This window comes from Pan paniscus, chromosome 2 (assembly GCF_029289425.2).
Source record: "Pan paniscus chromosome 2, NHGRI_mPanPan1-v2.0_pri, whole genome shotgun sequence".
Taxonomy (NCBI): Eukaryota; Metazoa; Chordata; class Mammalia; order Primates; family Hominidae; genus Pan; species Pan paniscus.
In genome coordinates, this window is record NC_085926.1 from 27,120,286 (window position 1) to 27,146,509 (window position 26,224).

The window sequence follows — 26,224 nt, forward strand, 5'->3', positions numbered from 1 at the left end:
TGGAAGGCAGAGGTTGCAGTGATCACGCCACTGCACTCCAGCCTGGGCGACAGAGCAAGATTCTATCTCAATAATAATAATAATAATATACAGAAACCGTAAAGTATATTTCTTCCTTAATCTGCCTTTCTCTATTTCTCTAGCTTAATTTTATCTTCACCTCCCTTTCTCCAGACACAAAGAAGGCGTTGCCACTCATCTTTTTCAGGCCCACTCCTCTGGCTCTGGTCTATGATGCAACTGTATACTGTCAGTTATCTCTTTTCCTCTCTAATCTCTCCTCTCCATTGGTCTCTTCTCCTTCCTCTGTCCCAAATGCCCTGAGTTCATCCTGATTCTAGGAGGTCCTTTTCCATCAAACACTCCCCACCAGCTCATTCTCCCAGCTTATTTCTCAACTTCTTAAATGCCTCCTATCTCTGCCTCTGGAACATTGTAATCAAGGTTCTGCTCCCTCTAATCTCACCCAGTGCCAGTGAAGGTCAGGAGAACTTGCAGAAGGCTCAATCTAATAGTTTTGTTTCAGTCCCTACTCTAAGAAACAACTGTCACTGACACAGCTAGCTGTCCCAAAATAACAATTTTGCTTTGCTTTTAAAAGACAGTCTCTCAAACATATTTCACCATCCCTTGCAACTAGCTGTGCTCATATGAGGAAGTTCTGGCCAATGGTATGTGAACAGAAGTGATGAGCATAACATCTCGGTCATATCCTTAAAAGGAAGAGGGGTGTCTCTACTTCCCCTTTCTTCTTCTTGCTGGCTTGGAGGTAGGATGCGGTCTCATAAGTCATATTGGTCAAAAAGATGAAACCTATACCCTGGGGATATGGAAGAACAAGCTATAAGACCAGGGCTCCAGATGACCTCATGGAGCACAGCTGCCCTACCCCGCCGGCCCACCCTTGAGCTCAGAGAGGCTAACTGATTTGCTCAAGGTCACAAAGCTAGAAAAAGGCAGAGCTAGACTAAGACCCAGGTCCAAGATCAGTACCTGTTTCAGTATGCTACTTGATGAACTATAAACAGTTCTGGGCAAGTAAGCTCTAACTCCTTCTGTTTCCGCAGGCACATGGAAACTTCTGGCTATCAGGTTTCAATTCAGCTGAGTTATTACTCAGCTCTGCAAAATCAAAAAATATTTCTAGGAGTTCAATTTGCACCTACCTTGTTTGGGATTGTCTTTCTCCTCCTGAAGCACTAAAACTTCTCTTTAAAATGTCTGAGACAAGAAAATAGAAATAACTTTACATTATTTCCTCTGCAAATCTTTTATTTTTTATGTTTTAATAAAACAATACTGAACAACAAATACTGGTGAAGATGCAGAGAAAAGGGAACTCATACACTGTTCGTGGGACTGTAAAATAGTGTAGCCATTATGGAAAACAGTATAAAGGATCTCGGCCGGGTGTGGTGGCTCACACCTGTAATCCCAGCACTTTGTGAGGCCGAGGTAGATGAATCATGAGGTCAAGAGAGCGAGACCTTCCTGGCCAACATGAAACCCCGTCCCTACTAAAAAGTACAAAAATTAGCTGGGTGTGGTGGAGCATGCCTGTAGTCCCAGCTACTCGGGAGGCTAAGGCAGGAGAATCGCTTGAACCCAGGAGGCGGAGGTTGCAGTGAGCTAAGATCGTGCCACTGCACTCCAGCCTGGTGACAGAGCGAGACCCCGTCTCAAAAAAAAAAAAAAAAAAAACTTAAAATACATAAATAAATAAAGTTTCTCTTCAAAAAACTAAAAATAGAACTTCTATATGATCCAGCAATCCCACTACTGGTATATATCCAAAAGAAGGGAAGTTAGTATATCAAAAAGATATCTCTGCTCTCGTGTTTATTGCAGCACTACTCACAACCACCAGGATATGAAATCAAACTAAGTATCCCTCAGCAGATGAATGGATAAAGAAAATGTTTAAATATTTAAAAATAGCTAGAAGGGGAGATTTGAAATGTTTCCAACACAAATAAATGATAAATGTTTGAGGTGATCAATATCTGAATTACCCATACAATGTGTAATTTAATGACTACACATTCTATGCATATATCAAAATATCACAAGTATCCATAAATAGGTACAAATATTATATATCAGAAAAAATTTTAAATTTTTTATAAAATTCAAAATAATAAAGAATATATATATTCCATGAATGGCTTTGTCTATAAACACTCTCATATTGTTCTAAAGTCAAACTTATCTCTGTAAACGGTAGGTAGGAAATATTCTAGGCTTTGCAAGCCATACTATGTCACAACTGAATTCTGCTGCCATTGTAGCATGAAAGCAGTCAAACAACATTCAAGAAACAAACATGGCTTTATTCATGGCAAACCACAATAACAACAACAAAAAAACAATGCTGAATTTCTGTTACCTGAGCAATTGTACATACTGTAAAAATTGTCTTTGATTATGAAAGCATGAACTAAAATATGTTACAAATTGTTATTTATTTGTCAGGTTTGTTTAAGGGCTTTTTCTCTAAAGCAAATGTGCTAAACAAACAAAAACAACCCTGTTATTAATATCTAACAAAACACAATAAAATGTCATGCAATAAAATGTCACAACCATCCTTGCCAAGTTACCATATGCAAATTTAAGGGTCAAGCATCTCTTTCCTACCTCCCCACTAACCCTCCCACCATTGCTGCCAGGTATATAGAACACTGAACTTATCTCAAAACAGTCAGTAAGAAACTTCTTCTGGAATTTGTTATATATGTTTATATGCATAAATATTTTTCCCATATGAGTTTCATGTTTTCCCAATCACAAATTAATACACGTAGAAGGCAGGGATCTACAGAGAAAATAGGACAGAATATTGAAAACTGGGGTTGTCCCAGAAAATATGGAACATCTAATCATCATTTCAATGGACCAATTAAGTTTGGAAAGGACAAGGAATGTAGCTAAATCCTTAGGGTTCTACTTTGATCCTTAGAGAAGCTATTTTAAATGTTCTTTTATGAGATTTTCATAGTATAGTCACTGAGGAGAGAGAATTATTTTCACTTAATTTATTTCAGAATATTTCTATCTATGGTTTTTAATATTTTATCAACTTACTCTTTTTTAAAAAAATTGTTTCTCTTCATTTTCTATTTTAACTTCTCTTTAAGTTTCAGGTTGGTTCCATGTATTTGATTCTATCTCTCTTTATAATCTTTAAACTTTATCTAAATATACCTTTTCCTTTTCTTTCCCATATCCCAGTATGACTATTTTCTTTACTGTTTTAAATTAAGAGTCAAGATTAACATTATGGACAGAATTTATATGTCATATTTTTAATAACTCTAAAAAAATTTCTTTTATTTTATTGTTTTAAATGTAACACATCCCTTTAGATTTATATAAATAAAATTGCACAAAAATTAGTCTATACCAGGACCAATTTCTTCTGCAGGCTTTAAATTCATCTAACCAACAGACTCATAAAAGGTCATGTCCATTACTCCTGTGGTTATTTGGCTGTCTCCAAGTTAGATATCTTGACTCTCTAGTTAGAACCTGCAATTGCTGGTAGAAATAGTAAAACTATTCATTTGACAGCTGAGAAAATATAAAACCACTGTGCTGGCTAACCTTTGAGCTCTGTCAGAGAGACAGACACATCTGTCCTAATTAGCACTGCACCTGAAAAACAAACCACTGGGTTATGTATATGGTGATATTTGCTTGACTCAAGTATGATTTCCAAACCACTGTCTTCCGGAATCCCACAAACAGCAAATTGATAACAGAAAGCTTACTGAATGTAGATTCTTTCAGAGGGCTTGAACTGGAGCTGCTGGAGTTATCCGAAATGTCCAATTCATCATCTACCTCTGAATATGTATCTGCACATTAATAAAAACAATAAAAAAGCAAATGAGTCTTGAAACAGGAAGGAGTCCAGAATACATTCATGTTGACACACTGCCACTAGCAGTACCTTTCTCAGTATTTTCCAGGTTGAAGTTATCATCTGACAGGATTTCGTCACAGGCCCTGTCTTCGTCTTTACCATAGGAGGCCTGGAAGCCTTCAGGGGGCAGGTCTGCGCTTTCTGAAAGTTCACTTTTCAGGCTGGCTGCTCCACTGCTGCTGCTACTCAAACTTGCCTTCTCAAAGGTCTCCTGGAAAGAGAAATTCAGTTTTTCATAGCCTCTTTCTCTATCCTTTCTTCTATAGAACCTAAATCTTGTTAGAACATATATTAACTGCTTCAAATACCAATATAAATGTTTGACGCAGAAGAGGCATCAGTAGTTCCACCTATACACCTGTTACAGAATCTATTCAGTCCATAAATACAAAAAGATGCAGGTCTATAAGCTACATTGGATCAAAAAGGATGGAAGTGGCAAGAGTGCTCAGTAGAAAAGGCCCATATAACCCAGTAGCGGGGGGAAATATGTACTTCTAAGAAATAGACTATATTAATTTAGGAGAAATTTCTCTCCCTTAAGTTTTTTCAAAAACATTTGCTATCAAATGCTCTCAGTACCACAGCAAATAAGTAAGGCTTATTCTCTTCAAAACTCCAGGAAAATTAGTAGCAGACAAAGCCAGGCCATGGAGAGTGAGAGGCAAGGTTTTCCAAAAAGAGAAGAGCTACAGAGAACAGAACTTACAAACCATTTGGGACTCTACACTACTGCCTGGCTTGAACACTCTCTGCAGAACTAGCCACAGGGTCCTCCTGAATCCTCCAAAACGGATGGATGCATTTCCATTATGATAGCACTACAAAGTCATCAATCTGGTTGTGTAATTCCACATTTCCCTAAATAATAGTATTAGAAACTGCAAAAATTATGTCTCAAGGGTCAATAAAAATTAATTAATTAATGCCACTGATGCTGGAAGTTTTCATTTTTCTAAGAGAAAGACCGTGCGGAAGGAATGACTATGAATCAGTAAAAAAGTACCACTTGTTTCTTTACCCAAGCAACTCCTAAGATGTTCATTGTATGGGACTATTTGCAGCAAGCGTGAAGAGCCTTTTTAGGCCGTGGGGCTAAACAGTGCTGGCAAAGTAAAGCTACAGATCAGGTAGACAAAAAGACAAAGAAAGGCCATGATGGAGGAAAGGATAACAGGCAGAGAGTGTGAGAAGAAAGAAAAAGGTGCATTTATTGAAGGGGAAAGAATTCCCTCTATGAATTGTGTCCAAGATGATTTAGTCACAAATTACCTAGCACTTCTTGACTAAAAAGGCTCCAATGATGCTCATTTCAGAGACAGCCTTATTTATTTCAGATTTATGTGTATTTTATTTTTTTCCTACAGTAAAATGACACAGCTCCAAGGCACAGGTTTCTAAAAACTCCATAATAATAGAATTTGCAGATGAAGAAAACCTAAGATCTTAGGGATAACTAGAATCAGAAATAAACCTCTAAAAGCTTTCATATATTTATGTTCTATAGGTAAGATGAAAAGATTTTTAAAATATAAAAAACATTTGTGCATTGCAAACTGTCTGATCAACTGCTGTTTATTTCTTTTCCCTGAGATTCTTTTCAGTGATGCTTCAAAGTTTCACCAAGCTCCTTGTTTTGTTGAAGTTAATTTGCAGGTGAAGAAGTATTTTAACTTTGATTTTCCATAATTAGTACATCCAAGGTTCAAAGGCTGTTTTATGACTCTGAGTTGGTAATTTCTGCTTCTGAGGTCCACCCTGGTTGGCTAACTTACAAGCTGAGATAGGAAATGCTTTGGCCGCTCTCTGGCAAAAGATATATGCTACTCAGAAATTTTTCCAATGCCTAAGGCTAGTATGGGGCTTCTAAGTCCAGCCTCAGCTCTGCCACACTCAGCCCCTGATACCAAATCCAGGAGCTCTTTCTAAGGCTCAAAACTTTATTGCAAAACCAACTCAACTTCTTCCATGCCTACCTCTTTTCTTCGTCCCAAACCACAAAACCCTTCTTCCTCTAACTATCCTCAACTGAAGTCATTAGAAATTTACACAGAAGTAAAAACCCAATTCAAGGCCTTTTCCTTCTTATGACCTTTTTTATTCTAAGTAAATCATCTTCTACCCTATCCTGAAGACCACAGCTGGCATCTGCAACCTTTTCAGGACTTTACACCCAAGATGTGTCAACATTACCAAGGTTGAAAAAAGATGAAGGAGAATTTTTGAATTGAGAAAACTTTTTATTCTGTCGATGCAATTAAGATGCTGGAATTCAAATATCCCTAAAACTAGTAAAACTTTAACAAAGGCTTTGTGTCTCTTAAGAACAGGCATGGATAAAACATCAGAGGAAAACATTTTTCTTTGAACAAATGAAGAGTCAGGAGAAGCTGGAGTCCCCGCTGAAAAAGGCAATTCGAGACTTAAGGATGCTGGACTTGCAATCAAAACCCAAGAACCAATTGGGTCATAAATCAATAGTCACTTGTAACTGCCAAAATTTCATCCATGGGTAATTGACTGTTTGCATAAATTCTGATAAAGGGGAATTTACAATCTGAGAGAGATGCTTTTTCAGACTCTGTATGCATAAAAATATGATAATATAGATGGATAGTTTGGGTTTAAAATTTGTATTTCTAGGCCAGGCATGGTGGCTCACTCCTGCAATTCCAGCACTTTGGGAGGCTGAGGCAGGTGGATCACGAGGTCAGGAGATCAAGATCATCCTGGCTAACACAGTGAAACCCTGTCTCTACTAAAAAATACAAAAAAATTAGCCGGGTATGGTGGTGGGCGCCTGTAGTCCCAGCTACTCGGGAGGGTGAAGGAGGAGAATGGCATGATCCCAGGAGGCGGAGCTTGCAGTGAGCCGAGATTGTGCCACTGCACTCCAGCCTGGGTGACAGAGCAAGACTCTTGTCTCAAAAAAAAAAAAAATTATATTTCTATAACAATCCCTTGCAGCAGTTTTTGCTTAAAAAAAAAATTGATATAATTTTTGACCTTGCCATAAACCATATGCCACACATTTTCCCTACTGTGATTTCTGGAGTTTTTCACTGTGAGTATTTGAGTATCCAACTCTTTATAAAATTGTTCCTTGAAGAACTGGGGGCACTTTAGTCCATTTTAAATCCTTTAGTGCTTTGCACAATGCCTTACACATAGCAAAGGCTCAATAAATAGTTGAGCCATTAAGTTGTCCTCAGAAGACACATCCAGCAAGTACATTAACCTATTAAAGGGATTTAGGCAAGAAAAAAGACAAAGTTTTTGGAGACAGAATTTGGCTGCTATAATCTTTTTCACTTTCTAATTACTAAGATTTTTCAAGGAGTAGGAGAGGGAGTTAACTAGCTTTTTTGGCATCTGCATGCATCTATCCTAGGACTGGATAGACACATTCCGGATATCAATACGGCAGCAAGGAGAATACAATGCAAATCAGACAATAAAATTATCACTGATATGGAAATCAGCACCATTATAGAAGATGCTTCCTGTCACCACGCTAGTATAGGCACAATTATGTTTAGCTCGGTTTTGCGCATTATAATGTAATATTTTTATGTGTGCAGCAGATCATAATACATTTTCAGTTGAATAGCAATTCTAACAGTAACAGACTGACATTACCCAAATTAACTGCTACAGTAGGAAAATTAAGGGCATCTATTTTATTAAAATCAGTGCAATTTTTAAAATTGCCAGAAAGTTTTAGGAGAGAAAGAAAATCAAGAAATAAATATAAAGCATAACAACAGCTATATCCTATAGATGCTTTACTTTAGAACTCTAAAAAATGCACTATTTATTTGTGTTCTGAAATATTCATATTCTATTAGGTATATTTTTACCCAGTTTCTTCCATCTGTTTTGTTAATAAACTGTACCCTTAAATATCTCAATTTAGCGCTACCAGGTGCTAGAAATTCATCCAGCTGAGGTGATCTTTTATCAGTGGCACCGCATTCTATGCTTTTCATGGATGATTGCACAAAGAAAATTCAAACTAGGAGACAGGCCATTGACTGCATACTATTGTAAATAAACTTAGTCCCTACATTTTAAGGTATATTTTTAAAAATCAGCCAGTGTGGTCAGATGATTAAGGAACCTTGTGGACTAGACCATAGCTGAGTGAACTGCTCACTGTAGTGGTGAGATAGGAACCTTTTCTCCAGGCTTCCCTATGGAAGACTTGGCTTTGCCACATCAGAGAGGTGGGCTGATGGAATAAGCCTGGAGCCTGGTCCCACCCCCTACCCAGTGGTAGATGGAAATCTTTAATCTTTGATCCTGAAAGTTAGTTTTTGTTTGTTTTTTAGAAATAGGTTCTCACTATGTTGCCCAGGCTGTTCTTGAACCTCCAGGTTTAAGGGATCATCCTGCCTCTGTCTTCTGAGTAGCTGGAAATACAGAGGCACACCACTGTGTCCAGCTTTCCCAAAATGGTTTGGATGGTAACATCGTCTATTTTCATCAGGGAATCTTGAAGAATTTCCCTTCTCCCATTCTCTACATACAGTTAAGAGAGCAATAGTTAAATCTAAACCAGAAAAACTGGTGTTTTGGGGCCCTAAAAATAACCAATTTATATGGATTATATAATAAAGAAAATATTCTCTTTAGGTTGGATCTTATTTATTTTGAACTTATTAAATATTTACACAAAGCTACAAATTTTACTGTCATGACATAGTTATGATCTCATTATTATACTATCTTAATTAGAACTTCTTAAAAGCACTATTACATATTAATGAGCTGTGATTAAATTAAATAAATTAGGGAATAAATTGGTCATTACAATTCAACCTAAAACTCCAGTATCAAATTTATTATGGTTAAAAATGTTTCACTGTTATCCCATAACTAACCTAGTACTGTATCAGAAATGAATGGATTTTCTATCACTTTTAACTCAAATACAGGTTTTCTAGAAGGAATAATACAAAGAGGAGAAGGAAAACAATGTCATAATCTGAAATTATCATTTGTTAAGAATACAGAAGATCTGGTCCATCACAACAATATTGACCACCATGTTTTTCCAAGACAGCAGACTAACATGCCAATAGAACTAAATGTATATACCAATATATTTAAAAGCATTTCAAATGAGGCCAGGATCAGGTAATTCTATTTAACATTTAAAAGAAACAATGGGGGCTGGGCGTGGTGGTTCACACCTGTAATCCTAGCACTTCAGGAGGCTGAGGCAGACAGATCACCTGAGGTCAGGAGTTTGAGACCAGTCTGGCCAACAAGGTGAAACCTGGTCTCTACTAAAAATACAAAAATTAGCCAGACATGGTGGCAGGCACCTGTAATCCCAGGTACTCGCAAGGCTGAAGCACGAGAATTGCTTAAATCTGGGAGGCGGAGGTTGCAGTGAGCTGAGATCATACTACTGCACTCCAGCCTGGGCAACAGAGCAAGACTCTGTCTCAAGAAAAAAAAGAAAAAAAGAAAGAAACAATGGGCCAGGCATGGTGGCTCATGCCTTTAATCCCAGCACTTTGGGAGGCCAAAAGTGGACCGATCATTTGAGGTCAGGAGTTTGAGACCAGCCTGGCCAAATAGTGAAACCCCATCTCTACTAAAAATATAAAAATTAGACAGGCATGGTGGTGGGTGCCTATAATCCCAGCTATTGAGGAGGCGAAGGCAGGAGAATCACTTGAACATGGGAGGTGGAGGTTGCAGTGAGCCAAGATCACACCACTGCACTCCATCCTGGGTGACAGAGTGAGACTGTATCTCAAAAAAGAAAGACAAGGGAAGGGGAGGGGAGGGGAGGGGAGAGGAGGGGAAGGGAAGGGAAGGGAAGGGAAGGGAAGGAACAATGTACACAGAACAATCAAGTGGGCAAGTTTTAAGAAATTTTTTGTTTCTCAAAAAAACAATGTCATTGAAATTTACCAATGCTTAAGGAATTAAAGAGTATGGAATTAGAAATGAGTGGTTATCAACAGGAATGAAACACACAAATTAGAACCTCATTGACTGTTTCATTTTTAACACAGAGTTACATAAGGAAAGGTCTAGTTCTTGTTAAACTGCACATTTTGCACATGTTGTCAAAATTCCAAACTGATTAATTGCCAGTAGAGAAAGAATTAAAAGTCAAGAAAAAGAGTCACCATTGTCTTTTGCTTGGCCCACTGCAATCTCTTCTTAACCAATTTCCCTGATTTCATTCTTGGCTCCCAGTGGTTTATTCCTACTCAGCGGCCACCTATATCATTTTAAAGCCTAGTGGTGCCACCTTGGCTTGCTCAGAACTCATATTACTCAAGTGCATGCCAGGGACTATGGCACCTGCATGTCCAACTGTCTCTCCCTGCTTCACCGCACTCTGGACACACAGGCCTCCTTGCTGTTCCCCGAGCTTGGCAGGCTCACTCCTACCTCAGGATCTTTGGGCATGCTACTCCTTCTGCTACCAATGTTGTGCCTTCAGATATTTGCAGAGCTCATCCCTTTAATGTACAGTTGACCCTTGAACAACATGGGAGTGAGGGGCACCAATACTCCATGCAGTCAAAAATCTATGTATAACTTTTAAACTTTCTAAAAACTTATCTACTAATAGCCTACTGCTTACTAGAAGCTTACCAATAACATAAACAATTAATACATACTTGATATGTCATATGGTAAATATAGTTTATCTTCCTTGTGATTTTCTTAATAACATTTTCTTTCCTCTAGCTTGTTATTAAGAAAATCACAAAGAAGAGAAACTATATTTACTATTCATTAAGTGGAAGTGGATCATCATAAAGGTCTTCATCTTTGTCATCTTCACATTGGGTAGGCTGAAGACGAGGAAGACGAAGAGGAGGGGTTGGTTTTGCTGCCTCAGGAGTGGCAAAGGCAGAAGAAAATTCAGGTATAAGTGGATTCATGCAGTTCAAACCCACATTGTTTAAAGGTCAACTGTATTCAGGTCTCTGCCCAAATGCCATGTAATTATAAAGCCCTTCACTGACATCCCTATTTAAAATAGCCTGTCTCCCTGTGTCTACAATCACTTTCTATTACCTTGCCTTCTTTTATTTTTGTTCATAGTACTTAAATATAGCTTTATTTATCTATTATTTGTCTTCTCTCACTATGAAGGAGGGAGTCTGTGGCTGTTTGGTTCACTACTGTATCAGGAGAATACTAGAATAGGTCCCAGGAAAGAATAAATGCTTAATAAATTTTGTTGAATAAGTAAAATAAAAGATTGATTTTTTAAAATATTGCCAAGATTCTCCATGTTAAAACAAGGGGTAAAAATAAAAATTGTAGGTATGATTTTTTGACGAAATTGACAAACTTATTCTAAAATTAATAAGGAAATACAACAGACCTAGAATACCCAAATCAAATTTGACAAAGAACAACAAAGTTGGAGGACTTACAGGGCTTGTTTTGAGACTTATTAAAAAGCTACAATATCAAAAGATACAGAGTTTCGGTGAGATGGGAGGACAAGTTCAAGAGATCTATTGCACAGCATGATGACTATACTTAATAACAATATATTGTATTCTTGAAAAATACTGAGATTGGATTTTAAGTGTTCTCACCACAAAAATTATACTGTGTGGTAATGCATATGTTATGTGGTAAAGTATATGTGTGGTAATGCATATGTTAATTAACTCAGTTAAGCCATTCCACATATATATATTCAAAACATCATGTTGTATACAATATATATAATTTTTTGCCAATTAAAATTAAAACATTTTTTAAAAGCTACAAAAATCAAAACGGTGTGGTATTGGTCTAAGAAGAGACATATAATCCATGGAACAGAATAGAGTTCAGAAATAGACCTGCAAGAAAGGGGAACCCTTGCAGACTGTTGGTGGGAATGTAAATTAGTACAGCCACTATAATGAATAGTATGGAGTTTCCTTTAAAAACTAAAAGTAGAAATACCATATGATCCAGCAATCCCATTGCTAGGTATTTATACACAAGAAAAGAAATAAGTATGTTGAAGAGATATCTGCATGCTCATTTTTATTATAGCACTATTCACAATGGCCAAGATTTGGAATCAACCTAAGTACTCATCAACAGATGAATTGATAAAGAAATGGGAAATTTTTCAGTCATAAAAAAGAATGAACTCTTGTCATTTTCAACAACATGGGTGGAACTGAAAGACATTATGTTAAGTGAAATAAGCCAGGCACAGAAAGAGAAATACAAAATGTTCCTACTTATACGTGGGAGCTAAAAAGTATCGAATTCATGGAGATAAAGAGTGGAATAATGGTTACCAGAGGCTGGGAAGAGGAGAGGAGAGGGGGGATAAAAAAGGAATGGTTGGGTACAAAAATACAGTAAGATAAAAGGAATAAGATTTAGTGTTTGGTAGCAAAACAGGGTGGCTATAGCTAACAATAATTTATTGTATATTTAAAATAACTAAATGAATGCGATTGGAATGTTTCTAACCTAAACAAATGATAAATGTTGGAGGTGGCTGATACCCCAATTACCTGGATTTGATCATTAAACATTTTATTCTTGTATCAAAATTTCACATGTACACCATAAAAATGTACAATTATTATGTACCCAAAATAATTAAAACTTTAAAATTTAAAATTTAAAAATATTTATAAACAAAAAAGAAAAAAGTAAGTAGATCTACATATATATTGTCAGGCAATTTTCAATAAAGATGCTTAGCAAAATCCATGGGAAAAGACTAGACATTTAAAGAAGTGATGCTGGAAAAACTGGATACCCAAATGACCAAAAAAAAAAAAAAAAAAAAAGTCAATCTCCTCATTATTCTATACACAAAATTAAATCAAAAGGGATCATAGGTCTAAAACATTTACAAAAATATAAAGAATCTTATTTTTGCAACCTTGGGGTAGGCAACAATTTCATTACAAAGAGGCAAAAAACACTGACCACCACAAACAATTACATGAATAAGTCTTCATCAAAATTAAAATTTTCTGTTTATCCAAAAAATGCCATTAATTAAAAAAAACAGGCAAGCCATAGACTATACAAAGTGTTTGCAATACATATGTTTGACAATAGGCTGATTATCTGGCATATATAAAGAACTCCTACAAATCAACAAAAACAGACAAGTAATCCAATAAAATCACAGGCGAAAGATTTGAACAGATATTTAACACATACACATACACAAAGATATATAAATAGCTAATATCAAACATAAATATGCTCAACCTCATTGATCATCAGGAAAATGCAAACTAAAACCAGAAAGAAGTATCATTACACCTCAAAGGCTAAAATCGGAAAGACTGACAATACCAAATAGTGGCAAGGATGTGGAACGTCTAGAACTCTCATATACTGCTTCTGAAAGTGTTAAACAGTACAATTTTGAAGAACTATTTGGTGCTTTCTTTAACAGTTAAACAGTTAAACAACTACCTATAACCCTGAAACTCTATTTCTAGGTCTTTATCTAAGAGAAAAAAGTTATAAACATTTTTGTATGGGTCTTTTTGTAAATAGGTTTTCAACAGTGTTAAGAAATTCCAAATCTGGAGAAAACATAAGTGTTCATCAACAGGACAGATAAACAAACTACGGTGTAGTCATATAATTTAACACTGCCTAGCAATATGAACAAATTACTAATACACACCACGTGGGTGAATCTCATAGATATTTTGTCATGGAAAAAAAGCCAGCCACTAAAGAGAACATGTGTTTGATTTAAATGAAGTCAAACAACAGGCAAAGTAATTTATAGTGACAGAAATCACCAGTCTACATCCTGGGGCAGAGAATTGTATAGAAAGAGGCTTAAGGGAACATTCTGAGGTGAGATAAATGTTCTGACTCTTGTTTGGGGTGGAGGTTACACATGTGCCAAAAGCCACTGAACTAGGCACCTAAAGATGTGTACATTTTACTACATGTAAATTATATGTCAATAAAAAAGAGAGAATTGTAGTGTGGATGTGAGAATTGTGTCTGTATTTGTGAGGAAGCCTATAAGGCATTGCTTTATTTTCATATAACATAATGAGCATAGAACATTTCCAAAACAAGTCATGGTTTTTCCTGATATTTCTCTTCCTACATCATTACTTGTAGCATTTTCACAGCCTTGGGAGAAATTCAGTCAACAATTAACCAGACAATAAAAGCAAAGATGTTCACAAAAATATTGTCCTTTAAAAATACATCATTTTCTACATGGCTTAATTTAATCTCCTAGCAGAGGATTGCAGACACATGCCTTTAGTGGTGTGCTCAGCAATTGTAAATGACATATGGTATAATAAAAATAAAGCAACCCAGATAAATAAATAGCACATTTTTAAAATTTGCATTAAAAAAATGAGAATCTAGATGCTTACATATCTGTTCAATTCTTATATGCTCAACTTTAAAGACATCTGAGAATTTATGAAAAATATCAGTATCTGTCAATGTCTGCTAAAAATCATAGATTAGAAAACTACAATAAGAATTTTATAACAAAGAAGTGAAGTTATGAATGGTTTGTGAATTTAAAAAATAATATTTGCTAATAATTGCTCTACCAGCCTGCTCCTCCAAAGTAGATAGAATTTAAGATGACACTTATGTATGCCATATTTTGACTCTGGCAATATCAAATTGTCATAGGAATCTTTTTTTAGATTCACCAAAAGCTTAGAGAAAATTTTTAGGACTCACTACATGAGCATTTACTTATTGTCATAAGCATGAAACAATTTACCAAGATCAGATTTTTTTTTGGAAAATAGTTTGGGTAGGAATGTGGAAGATGGCTAAGGGAGGGAGATGATCCCTGATAATCTGGATGGAACTGATTTAATCAGGTGGCAGGTCTCCAAAGTGGAGCTGAGGCATCTCTGAGATGAGGAAGAGATTCAGCCTGTGGACAACAGCTTCAGCCCATGACCAAGATTTCCAGCCTGCTCCTCCTGCCAACCATCCCTATGGATTTTGCACTTGCCTCATCAGTCCCCACAATCATGTAAGCCAGTTCCTTGCAATAAATATCTGAATATGTATCTACTGCTGGTTCTGTTTCTCACATTTTGTGCAGGACTGTCAATGTATATGACATATCAGCATCCCTGGCTGCTAACAGTGATAAACAACAATTATACCACCCCACCCCCAGTACACACATTCTCCTTAATGGCCCCTAGTGGACAGTGCAGAGGTGATATACTGACTGAATCACTTGGTAGAAGTAAGGAAAAAACTAGAGACAAGAAAGTTGGATCTTGCAATGATACAATGCAAGATAATGAGAATGAGAACTGAAAGGATAAGATGGATTTGTCAGACATTTCAAAGACAGAATTAGTAGAGCTTGCTAACAAAATGAATACAGGATTTCAGAGAGAGTGAATTGAAGATGTCAAGGTTACAATTAAGGTGATATGAGGAGACAGAACATGGCTGATCAAGGGAGGAGAATCCATTCACTGTGGACTTGCCGAGCATAAGTACCTGTTAGACATGCAGGTGAATGTTCGGTTCAAAATATAGGTCTGGCACACAGAGAGACTGAGATCAGACAGGCAGCTTTGGTGATCTCCAGCAAATGGGTGTGGAAATTATGTTGCGAAATACATCCCAACATATTTTGCCTTCGCAGAAAATTTTGTGCACTTCTCCAGAGTTCTTTTCTTCTACTATTAAGACCAGTTTATGAGGCTGAGATTTATAGACCCAGGAGAAGACAGGGGAAAAGAATACCTGGAGAAAAAGAAGGATATAATAGATGCAAGGGTAGCTTCTGGCAGAAAGGTGGGAACTGGAAATTTCTTCTGGAACCCAAAATAAGAGCCTGCCAGAAGGAAGAGAAAATGAAAGAGCAAGTGCAAGCCTCCTTGTTTTTCCTTCTCACATCCACTCCAGCAGATGTGAACCTTGGGATTAGAGTTGGGCTGTTGATGGAGATACACGGAGAGTTTGAGGGGGAAACTGGGGCACAGACAGAAAAGACCAGGAGCTTTGAAGAAGCTTCATGATCATCATAACACTATATATATAAGGCCCATGAGAGCAGAGGCCTTGTCTATTTTGCTCACTGTGGTATACTTTGTACACATAGTGCCTGACACCCATTAGGCACTCAGTAAATACTTGTTGAATGAATAATTGAATTGTAGGCACCTGGGACAGAAGAATAGAAAAGGATGAAGAAGGCACTGGAGCTGATGGGGCTGAGATAGGGTCCCCTAGTGCCAGTGAGTTCCCCATGGGCTGTGTGTGGTATGGATGGGAATCCAAAGCCCCCATGTGTCTTGTGCCAATGTAGAAGACAGCTCTGGGGCTGGCAGGTGAGTTCACTTGGCCATCACTGTACTGAGGGCCACAGAGTAGGCTGCTTAAACTAAGAATGCCAAGAAAGTCACAATCAAGCCTCAGAGGATCAAAAATAGTAACCCCAAGGGGAGAGTTGGGGCATCATGGGTAATTCCTTGGGTTTAAACCATGATGATAAAAGAGGCCATGAGTTACAGATGCCATAAACATTTAATAAGGACAGAGGTCAGCATCCCAAAATCACAGGGTTCATGTCATCTAAGTTCAGCAGGGGCCAACAGAAGAAGACCAGAGCCCCTGCCCCTCTCTCATCGACATGGGGATGCTTAAGCTTTCTCCTGTACTCTGTTGCCATCTTCAGAGGAGGACATGGAGAAGAGAACCCTTGGGATGGTAAAGAAACTTTTAGATCAAAAGAGACCGACATAATTGATCCTGACTACTACTACCATTTTCTGCTACCAGCACAAACAGGGGTTCAAAACAAAATGATATATAAATATAGAAAATAAAGTTTCCATCTTGCACACCAATTTTTACCCAAATTCATATGAAATGAAACACCATGGGACTAGATGGAAACCAAGGGAAGCATAAGAGAGGCAGAACCTTTAAAGTTAAAAGGCCAGGGATGGAAGAGAAAATGAGGAAGAGTATTCAAAGAGAGAAGACAGAAACCAGGACAGAGGAGTGTAATGGAAAACACTGGGGGGTAAAAAACATTAAAAAGCAGGTATGTACAATAAGAAATAATTAGCCCATAGTGAGGCAGAGCTTGCAGTGAGCTGAGATCGCGCCACTGCACTCCAGCCTGGGCGACAGAGTGAGACTCCATCTCAAAAAAAAAAAAAAAGAAAGAAAGAATTAGTTCGTAGTTTGTCAATTTGCTTGTTAGGTATTTTGGAGAAATTCAACGTTTTAGTCCATGTTACCCATAGGATTTAATTCAAACAGCTTAATGAAGTATTCACAAACATCCATCATCTAGCTCCAGCCTACTTCCCCAGGCTTTTCAAACTACACATATAAAAATATGCATTGTCAATCAGCAGACCCAATTTTCGGTCCTGGGGCTGTCCCTAACTAGCTGGATGAACTTGAACAAGTCTTTTAACTTCTCCTGATTTCCCTTTCCTTGTGCAATTAAAACATAAAACAATTCCATTTCTAAGTTTGATTCTTAGTATTAAGTGAGCTGAGCTGGAGTTTCTGCACTTAACGTTATTCTTTTCCATCCAGGAGTGACTTCCTTATTTAGTTATCAAGACCCTATCTTTGTTTGGCTCTGAGATCCTCCCTAGGCCTCATTAATTCATTTCCCTCATCTCATTTATTTACCCAAAATGTTCGGAATCATTAGAAAGTTCCTCCTGCATATGCATATCTATCTTGTCTTTCCAAGTAGATTATCAGTTACTTCATGACTGGGGTCATTGTTTATAATTTTTTATAAGCTTCACTATACCAAGCATAATGCCTTACATTCAGAAGACATCCAACAAATCCCTGCTCCTTCATTATTAATTATATACCACAGGCATTTTCAATCTTTCTCTCTTTGTGTTATAGATGTGAAAGCAGTTCTCCAAACTGAACAAACTTATTAAACTAGTAAAAAGAAATCATCATTCAGCCTTTAAATAGGGGTGGTGAAGATAAACTTCCTGTCAAATATCACTGGAAAAGTAGTTGTGATTCCTGCAAGTCTCGCACTGACAGCATGCTTCTCTCATGATTTCTCTTCAGTCTCCCTGGAACACTCAATTCTGCTCCATTTGTACACATAGAAATACGCTTTCTTCACCCATTTAAATGTTAGTCTAAAGCTGTCTCTATAAAATCACAATAATTCTAATGGCATTGAAGTTTTCCATTGATTCTCCAGGTTTTGTCAGGCTGAATTTCTTTAATACACACTATTGTATTTGTTGGAAAAGATATAAGCAGTAGACTCTTCAGAAATGTCTTTAATTGATTTTTCTGCCTAGGATATAAGATCGAAAGGGTAATGATTCTCTGTGTTCACTACACTGTGAACAGTGCCAAAACATGGATAACGATTTTCACTATTATGATGCCACAATACCCTCTACATGACAATATTCTAATTATTACACATTTAAGTTAAAATTTTACTTCCTTTTACTCTACATGATTCTTATCATTCTCAACTCTATGCTCTCCTTATGATCTCTTATTTTAAGTTATAAGAATCAGAAAACATTCTTCAAAAGGAAAGGTTTGGTTCACTTTCATAGTGGGCAAACCACAGTACACAGAGTAAACTTTTCAGTGAAGACTTCTCTGTCCTTCTAAAATATATATTAGTACTTACCTTTACTAGGCCACTATAAAAATTGCCATAATTAAGAATAGACTAAAATATGAAAGTAAATAGAATACTTCCCCATGAAATAGAAACCTTTAATGTTTCTTATCAATTGTTTGCTTACCCACTAATTTGCAAAATTTCAGTAATTCACAGTGGATCCCCTTATTGATGTTGGGAATTCGTAAAGTTCTACTGAACCCACTAATTTCTCTTTCCCTTGACTATAATTTATCACTGGATTGTGTAACTGCATTATTGATAATAACTGCTCTGGGAGAACATTCCAGTATATCTGAAATGAGATAATCATAATACTGCTTAAGAAAAAAAGAGTCATAAAATTTTACACCTATAATTTTTCTTCAGCAATGGTGTAGATGTAAGTTTTTAAAAATAATAATTGGTCCCCACTGAGAAAAATGCCAATTAACTGCATACTGTCTTTTGATAAATGCAATCTTACTTCCTTCTTGCTTCTTTAATAAAGCTGCATTTTTTCCTTTTAGTTAACATTTGGTTAACCTTGAAATGAAAATATATCAGTAGACTTAAAATAGTGCGAAAGGAGAAAGTATTGTATGACTATTTAAAGCAGGAATATAAACTTTGCTTTGAAGTAAAGCATTTCTCTATGGTCCATAAAAACCTGAATGCTCAATGAGGGCACTGAGGCTGGCTAGCAGCAGGTGCTAATACATATGCATTAACTGTATGCCTGACATAAGGATTTAATGTAGAGACTACTTGGACAAGTTAGCACTAGATTAACAAGTTCCATCAACAAACTATTCTTCTAACAAAAGCTATGCTCATTTATATAACTGATGCTATCTTACGATTTATGCCACTTTTAAAGTCATACAATATATTCAAACACATTAACTCATTTATCCTAGTACTCTCTGAGGTAGATAATATCCTCTACCCCTTAATTTATAGATGAGTATACAACCTCTGGAACATTAAAATCCCTCCCTTGGCTTCAGAGCTTTCCCTTTATTTTACCTGGCAATAGCCTGAAATCTATATTTCTAAAGCTAAAATGACTCTCCAAACACATATGGAAATACTGATAGAGGAAATTATATGGTATCTGGGATTTACTTCAAAATAATCTGGGGAAGGAAGGAAGTAGGTGGGAATAGAGATGATACAGGATTAGCCCTGAATAGCTAACTGTTGAAGCTGGGATGGGTACAGGAAGCAATCTTTGCATTTATAAACGTTTGAAATTTTCCATAATAAAGAATTTTTTAAGCTGAGAAGTGTAAATAAATAGACAAGTAATGGTCGTTCTCAAGGTGTTTTGCTAAAGATAACAGACTTTCTGCTGTTCGATTGTAAACTAATGCCACTCAGCCCCAAATCAGCCACATGAATCTAATATGAAATGACTCTTTCACATACAACTGGAAATAAGCTAAGTAACTCTGCAGTGCAGAACTTAATAATAGAAGGCCCCAAATACCTAAGATATATAGAAATAGCTAAATCTCTTGCATTTTAGTCTACTAGGAATACTCTATTTAGAATGCAACATGACATACATAGAATGATGCATTGTTGCCTAGTTATTATGAAGTTAGGTAGTAAAATAAAAAGCAAAGTGAGCTCTAACTCCCCATCTGAGATTTAACTGTGTTCAGTAAGGGCTATAACTCCAAGTTATATGCTCCTTTACATAAACATATAACTTAAATAATCATCATGGAATGTTCTGCAAAATTACATCTAGGCTCAGCATTTAAGGCAATGAAGATGAAAGAGTTTCCTTCCCAAATGAAAACTACATTCAGTCTTCAACTTCTGGATTCCAAATACCTTAAGACAAACCCACTAAACAGTAGTACTTTCCTTCTTTTCAGAAAGCAGTTCATTGGAAACACTGTTATTCAAGAAATCAGAACTGCCTCTTTGAGACCAACTTCATACATAATTTTACCAGCTGAGATGGAGCAGGTCCTTAGGATCCTGGGAAGGAATTTAATGACCAGGTACCCTAAGAAAGAGTTTTATGATCCAATTGCCTGGGGCCCACCCCCAGGACAGGAAAAAAAAAAAGGATGAAAGTCCCCTTACCAGGTCGCCACTGCTTGGAGGCCCAAAGCATGAGCAAACAACAGAACATTGATCGTGATTGCAACAAAGACACAGAAGAAAGAAAATAAGAGACAGCAACAAGAGCATCACTGGCACCATTGCTTGCACATGTGGATATTTGTAGCTTTGGCATCTCTTTTCCAAGCAATGTTCAGAAATAAACTTAAATATCAAAACAATCTAAAGGTTCTTGGCAAGAAAAATAAGACATATTCTGATTTGAAGCATGGCAACATTATTAATACCACAAATGGCAATGAAAGGGATTGCAAAGTACAATACGAAAAACTTTAAAGGCAAATGTTATTTCCTTCTCTGAATTAACTCACATTTTCATACATATTCCCAAAAGTTGCAGTCAGATTGCTGAAGAAATTAAATATAAGCATTCACTGCTAATTTTACAGTCTGTAACTTAAACTTTGCTAAGAGAACTTTGTGATACCTCTGATTTTTGCAAAAATAAAATAAATTATGGATTCATTCTTAGGAAGGTCAGTTATATTTATTTTAATTTGTATATAAGATACAGAAATGGATATAAATATGTAACTATACTACTGAAATATTGCATGTAACTATTTTTCTAACTTTTGATGAATGTTCCTTAAAACAAGCGTGAACAACTTCAGACAGCCCATTAGAGTGCATCATGACCAGATTGAAATATTTGCACTTACGTGAATTAGAACAGCCAGCTCATGGTGACATGTGACGGTGTTCCGGTTGGCTTCCATAAAATACCTTTGTGTGCGTCTTCGTTCCCGTTCTAGCTTCTTTTCCAAGGACAACTGGGATGTAGATAAGTTGTCTAAATATTTCATCATGACATCTGATATCATCGAACTGACTTCTACAATATCTGGACGAGCTTCCGCATCAGGAGTGAGGCACCTAAGGTAACATAAGATAATTATAACACTCTGGTCAATGTTGGGAGCAGGCCACAGAGTGTAAAGGGTCAAGGTTAAAGTCCACTGTGTGTCCACTATGGTATTTTCACCTAAGATAACCTGGGATAAGATGGATATCAAGCACAGCTTTGAGTCTAAGACTTCTCAAAAGGCATTTGGAAAGCTAAGGAAGGAAAAGGAGTCAGCGTTATTCTCTTTGCACTTGGACTGGAAGGTAAGGGTTCCAGGCTGAGCATGAAGATGCTCTTCGGGTCTCAGGATGGGCAGATGGGACCATCTTCTCCTGCATGGGTTGGCTGCTTTCTGAAATCACTGCCAACTCACTGGCAGGTGGAAAAAAAAAAAAAAAGCCCAGTGTCTAAGCCTTTCATTAGTGTGGATATTCTAAATTCTTAGACTGCAGATGTTTAAGCTGCTTCAAGGTAATATTAGCAGCTGAATTATTAGCTGAACTTTTTTAAAAATAAAAAAAAAGCAATGTAAACTAGTTTTATAAATTATATAGCTACATATTATGGTACATGGGAATGGAAATGACCTTCGTTCTCCTAGCACATAGTCATCTCCTTGCCCAAGGTTACTCTCCTGGTCCTGTATTTGCCATCACTGGAAAAGGCACCACAAAGAAGATGCAGTTTAGCATCATAACTCAGCATGCAGGCTCTGGATCATTTTGCTGGGGTTTAAAACCTCATTTACCATTTATTAGTCAGATCCTGGGCAAGTTACATAGCTTCTAAGACTCAGATAGCCCACCTGTAAAAGGGGATAATTATAGTATCTACCTCATTAAACTGGTATGGTGTTTGAACGAGGTAATCTCTGTGAAGTGCACATACATTGTAAAATTTCAATAAATTGAAAAGAAAATCCACACTTTTATGTATCCTCCATCCCTTCCTACATTTAACAAACACCAAGTCCTGTGACTTCTACCTTCTAAATATTTCTTGAATCCACATCCTTCCCCTGTAATCCCACAACTATTTGGCTATTACAACGTCACTTACTTGGACTACTGAAAGAGTCTCCTAAATAACACACTCATTTCTTGCCTACCTCTGGTCTGTACTGTAAACTGCTAACCAGAATACTATTCCTAAATCTGACTATATTATTTCTCTACTCAAAATTCTTCAATAGTTTTCATGGTCCAATAGGATAAAATTAAAATTCCCAGAATGCTATACAAGGTCTCTCTTGAACTGGCCCTTAACTTCCTCCACTCTTTCCCCTCCTCCAGCAACACATCCAATGCGGCTACCTGCACTTCCCCAAATAGCACCTGTCTCTCCTATACCCCCATTTCTTTGCTTATTTTATTCCATATGCTTGATTTTTTTTTTTTTGTCAATGGTATCTTATCTTTCCCAGCCATCATCTCTTATATACTTGCCAAAATCCCACTATTTTTCCAGGCTCCATTAGGAATACTTTTGGACTGCCCTCAGACAGATATCCTGAGCCCCTTTTGTACATTCTTTTTGCACCATTTGCACTTAAGTACTTAAAACTATTGTAATTATTTTACTATAATGGTCTGTTTCACCACTAGACTGGAAACTTCTAGAGAAGAGGGACATGTGTCCTCTTCACTATGATCTCCCAGCATATACAATGGAATCTGAGTCCTGATAGGTATTCAGCAAATGAATGAATGAATCAATGAATAAATCCACAAACAAACTCAGCATAACATCTAAAAAGTTTACCTACCCATAACCCAAAATATTTGGCCATAGACTTTTGGATTCCCAGGAACATTTCCTACCAGAAGTTCCAGGATAGTCTCGTTGCTCTGAAATGACTCCCTGCTTAGGTATTTCAGAGAAATTCTTTTTTTTTTCTGAGACGGAGTCTCGCTCTGTCGCCCAGTCTGGAGTGCAGTGGCGCAGTCTCGGCTAACTGCAAGCTCCGCCTCCCGGGTTCAGGCCATTCTCCTGCCTCAGCCTCTCCGAGCAGCTGGGACTACAGGCGCCCGCCACCACGCCCGGCTAATTTTTTTGTATTTTTAGTAGAGACGGGGTTTCACCGTGGTCTCAATCTCCTGACCTTGTGATCCACCCACCTCGGCCTCCCAAAGTGCTGGGATTACAAGCGTGAGCCACCGCGCCCGGCCTCAGAGAAATTCTTAACAGCAACTGAATCAGAGTAATAATACATGCTAAAGATTGTCTACCAATGATTCTGTAAACAAATAAGCATAAAATCTGGTCCTAAAAAAATTGAGGATATTCTCACCTCATCCACTTTGTCCCCACTCCACTCTGAAAGGCCAGATGGAAAGAATTAGAAGGATACCTTGTTCAATTACATTCATGTCATGTTTTAAGATACAAAGAATTGAAAGGGGTGAAAAATATAAAGATCCATTTGTCCTTGGAGCTAGCTGAAAGTATTAACTTTGTTAGTCCTCATGACTGCTTCTGAAGCAAAGCACGAGGCAGCTTATGCAACCAGGCACAGAGAAAGAAAAATAAGGCAATGATTTTAATAGAATATTTTATGCATAAAAGGAAAAGTTCTTCCTTTTTAAAAAGTAAACAGACAATATTCTCTTAATAGTATACTAGTAGGTAAAAATAGTAATCCTAGTACTGAGCAGAACAAAAAAAATATTTATTTTCTTCCCCAAACTCCTCAGGGTTGCTAAGTTATTCTCCCAATTTGAAGGCCTGCTAGGAAAGACAAGTTTCAATAACAAATGTGCTTGTATACCACATGAGCAAACAGGAAAAAGGAAAGATGCTGCGCATTAGAAATGCAAACTGTGTGAGCTCTACCTGACAAGGATGTGAAAAATAATGAGAAGATAGTAAAATAGGGGAAAGAAGATATATATGATTAGAAACAATATATTGTTTAGGAATGATTATAATAAACATTTCTGTCAAGAGCTGTCTTCTATTTCAAAGGCTCTATCAAATTACTAAAGATTGGCTGTGAGCCTGATCTTTTGCTGAGTCATAAATGATCATTAAGAACACTTGCCTTTATGTGTCCCTTGCATCATTGCTTTAAGAAAATACGAAATTTGAGTTTGTTCCCTAATTCTTTCAGAACTCAATTTTTTAATACTAAAAATCCAAAGCAAATTAAATATGCAATTGAATATAATTCATGATTGATTTCAGTTTTAAGTCAAATTTTCTAAAGATAAAACTTTATTTGGAATGTAAACCCAGACAATGAGGAGTCTTAACTTTAAACGAAAATAAATTTATTACAGAATGCACCCTGCAATCTTAATTTATTGTCAGATATAAAGTTGAATTGTCAGTTCTAACTTATTGTGGCATCTTAGTATTTTGAACTAAAAGCAACCTCAAATTGAGAAGCTCTTTCCCTCAGCAAAGCCTTCACAGATGCTGGTCTGCGAAATGCTGCTTACTATTTGAGAGTTAATGAATGTTCCAGGTCTCAGATTACATGTCCTTTCTTCAGAGAAACTTTTTGCCAATTCCCAGAGTAAGACAGGTCCTTCTGTAATCTCTCATTGCCCCCTTTACCATTTTTCATCACATTTATCACAATTTGCTTTATAAACTTCATTCTGTACATAATACAATATCATTATTAATACTAATAATACCTAATTTTATTGAGTGCCTACCGCTTGCTGGGTACTGCGTTAAGTGGGTCAGAAGCACTATCTTATTTAAGCTTTAAAACAAGCCCATGAAGTTAAGGGAGGAGACCACCCTCATATTGTCTTATGCCCGATTTCTGCCTCCAAAGAAAGAAGTAAAAACTAAAAGGTAGAAATGGAATCCACAGGCAAATAGCCCAGCACTGTGCCCTGGACCTGTTAGTTAAAAATCAACCCCTGACCTAACTGCTTGTGTTATCTATAAATTTCAGACATTGTATGGAAAAGCATCATGAAAATCCCTGTCCTGTTCTGTTCTGTTCTGATTACCAGTGGATGCAGCCCCCAGTCAAGTACCCCCTGCCTGCTCAATTGATCACGATCCTTTCACACAGACCCCCTTAGAGTTGTAAGCCCTTAAAAGGGACAGGAATTGCTCACTCGGGGAGTTCAGTTTTTGGAGACGAGAGTCTGCCGATGCTCCCAGCTGAATAAAGCCCTTTCCTTCTACAACTCAGCGTCTGAGGGGTTCTTGCCTTTGGCTCGTCCTGCTACAAAGTAATTACTACTGCTACCCACACATCATAGATGAGAAAATTGGGCCTCAGGGAAATTAAATTGAGTGGAAGAGGGGGCATTAGAATCTAGTTGACTCCAGAACTTGGTGACGCTCTAAACCTTTACACTCCAATGTTGCTATCTGACTCCCCTACTAGTATGTTAACCCCAAGAGTCCTGGGTAGCCATAGCCAGGGTCTATTAGTTTCAGAAGAGATTTACAGTCTATTTGCCCAGATTCACAAAATCAAAGCAACGTCTCTGAACCTTGTTATTTGCACTACCTCTCCCTCGCCCTTTGTGGCACTCAAATACCTATTAAAAGGAGAAATTAAGTGAGCAAATATGGTACTTTTGTCTTGACACCTCTGACGACTCTGTCAATTTTTAATGTACTTTCCAAAAAACAACAGAGAACAGGAACAAATCACAGAGATGAGCAGTTTAAATATATTTGGATTCATTAGCAACAAGGCATGATCCAGTGTTTGTGGAAT

General features: G+C 37.1%; 1 protein-coding gene across 19 annotated transcripts in view; it reads right to left on the reverse strand.

Moving 5' to 3' along the window:
* Positions 1 to 26,224, reverse strand: part of NEK10 (NIMA related kinase 10) — a 257,967-nt gene that overhangs the window by 61,983 nt on the left and 169,760 nt on the right. For 16 of the 19 annotated variants that reach the window (XM_055109578.3, XM_055109577.3, XM_055109574.3 and 13 more), the window contains 4 exons: positions 21,347 to 21,560; positions 3,953 to 4,136; positions 3,771 to 3,857; positions 1,167 to 1,221 (listed from right to left, as the gene is read on the reverse strand). In XM_055109578.3, the coding sequence (XP_054965553.1) occupies positions 1,167 to 1,221; positions 3,771 to 3,857; positions 3,953 to 4,136; positions 21,347 to 21,560 (540 nt within the window). Of the gene's footprint in view, positions 1 to 1,166; positions 1,222 to 2,309; positions 2,816 to 3,770; positions 3,858 to 3,952; positions 4,137 to 21,346; positions 21,561 to 26,224 lie in introns of those variants that run through there. The other 3 variants (XM_057301631.2, XM_057301632.2, XM_057301634.1) reach the window with 1 other exon arrangement.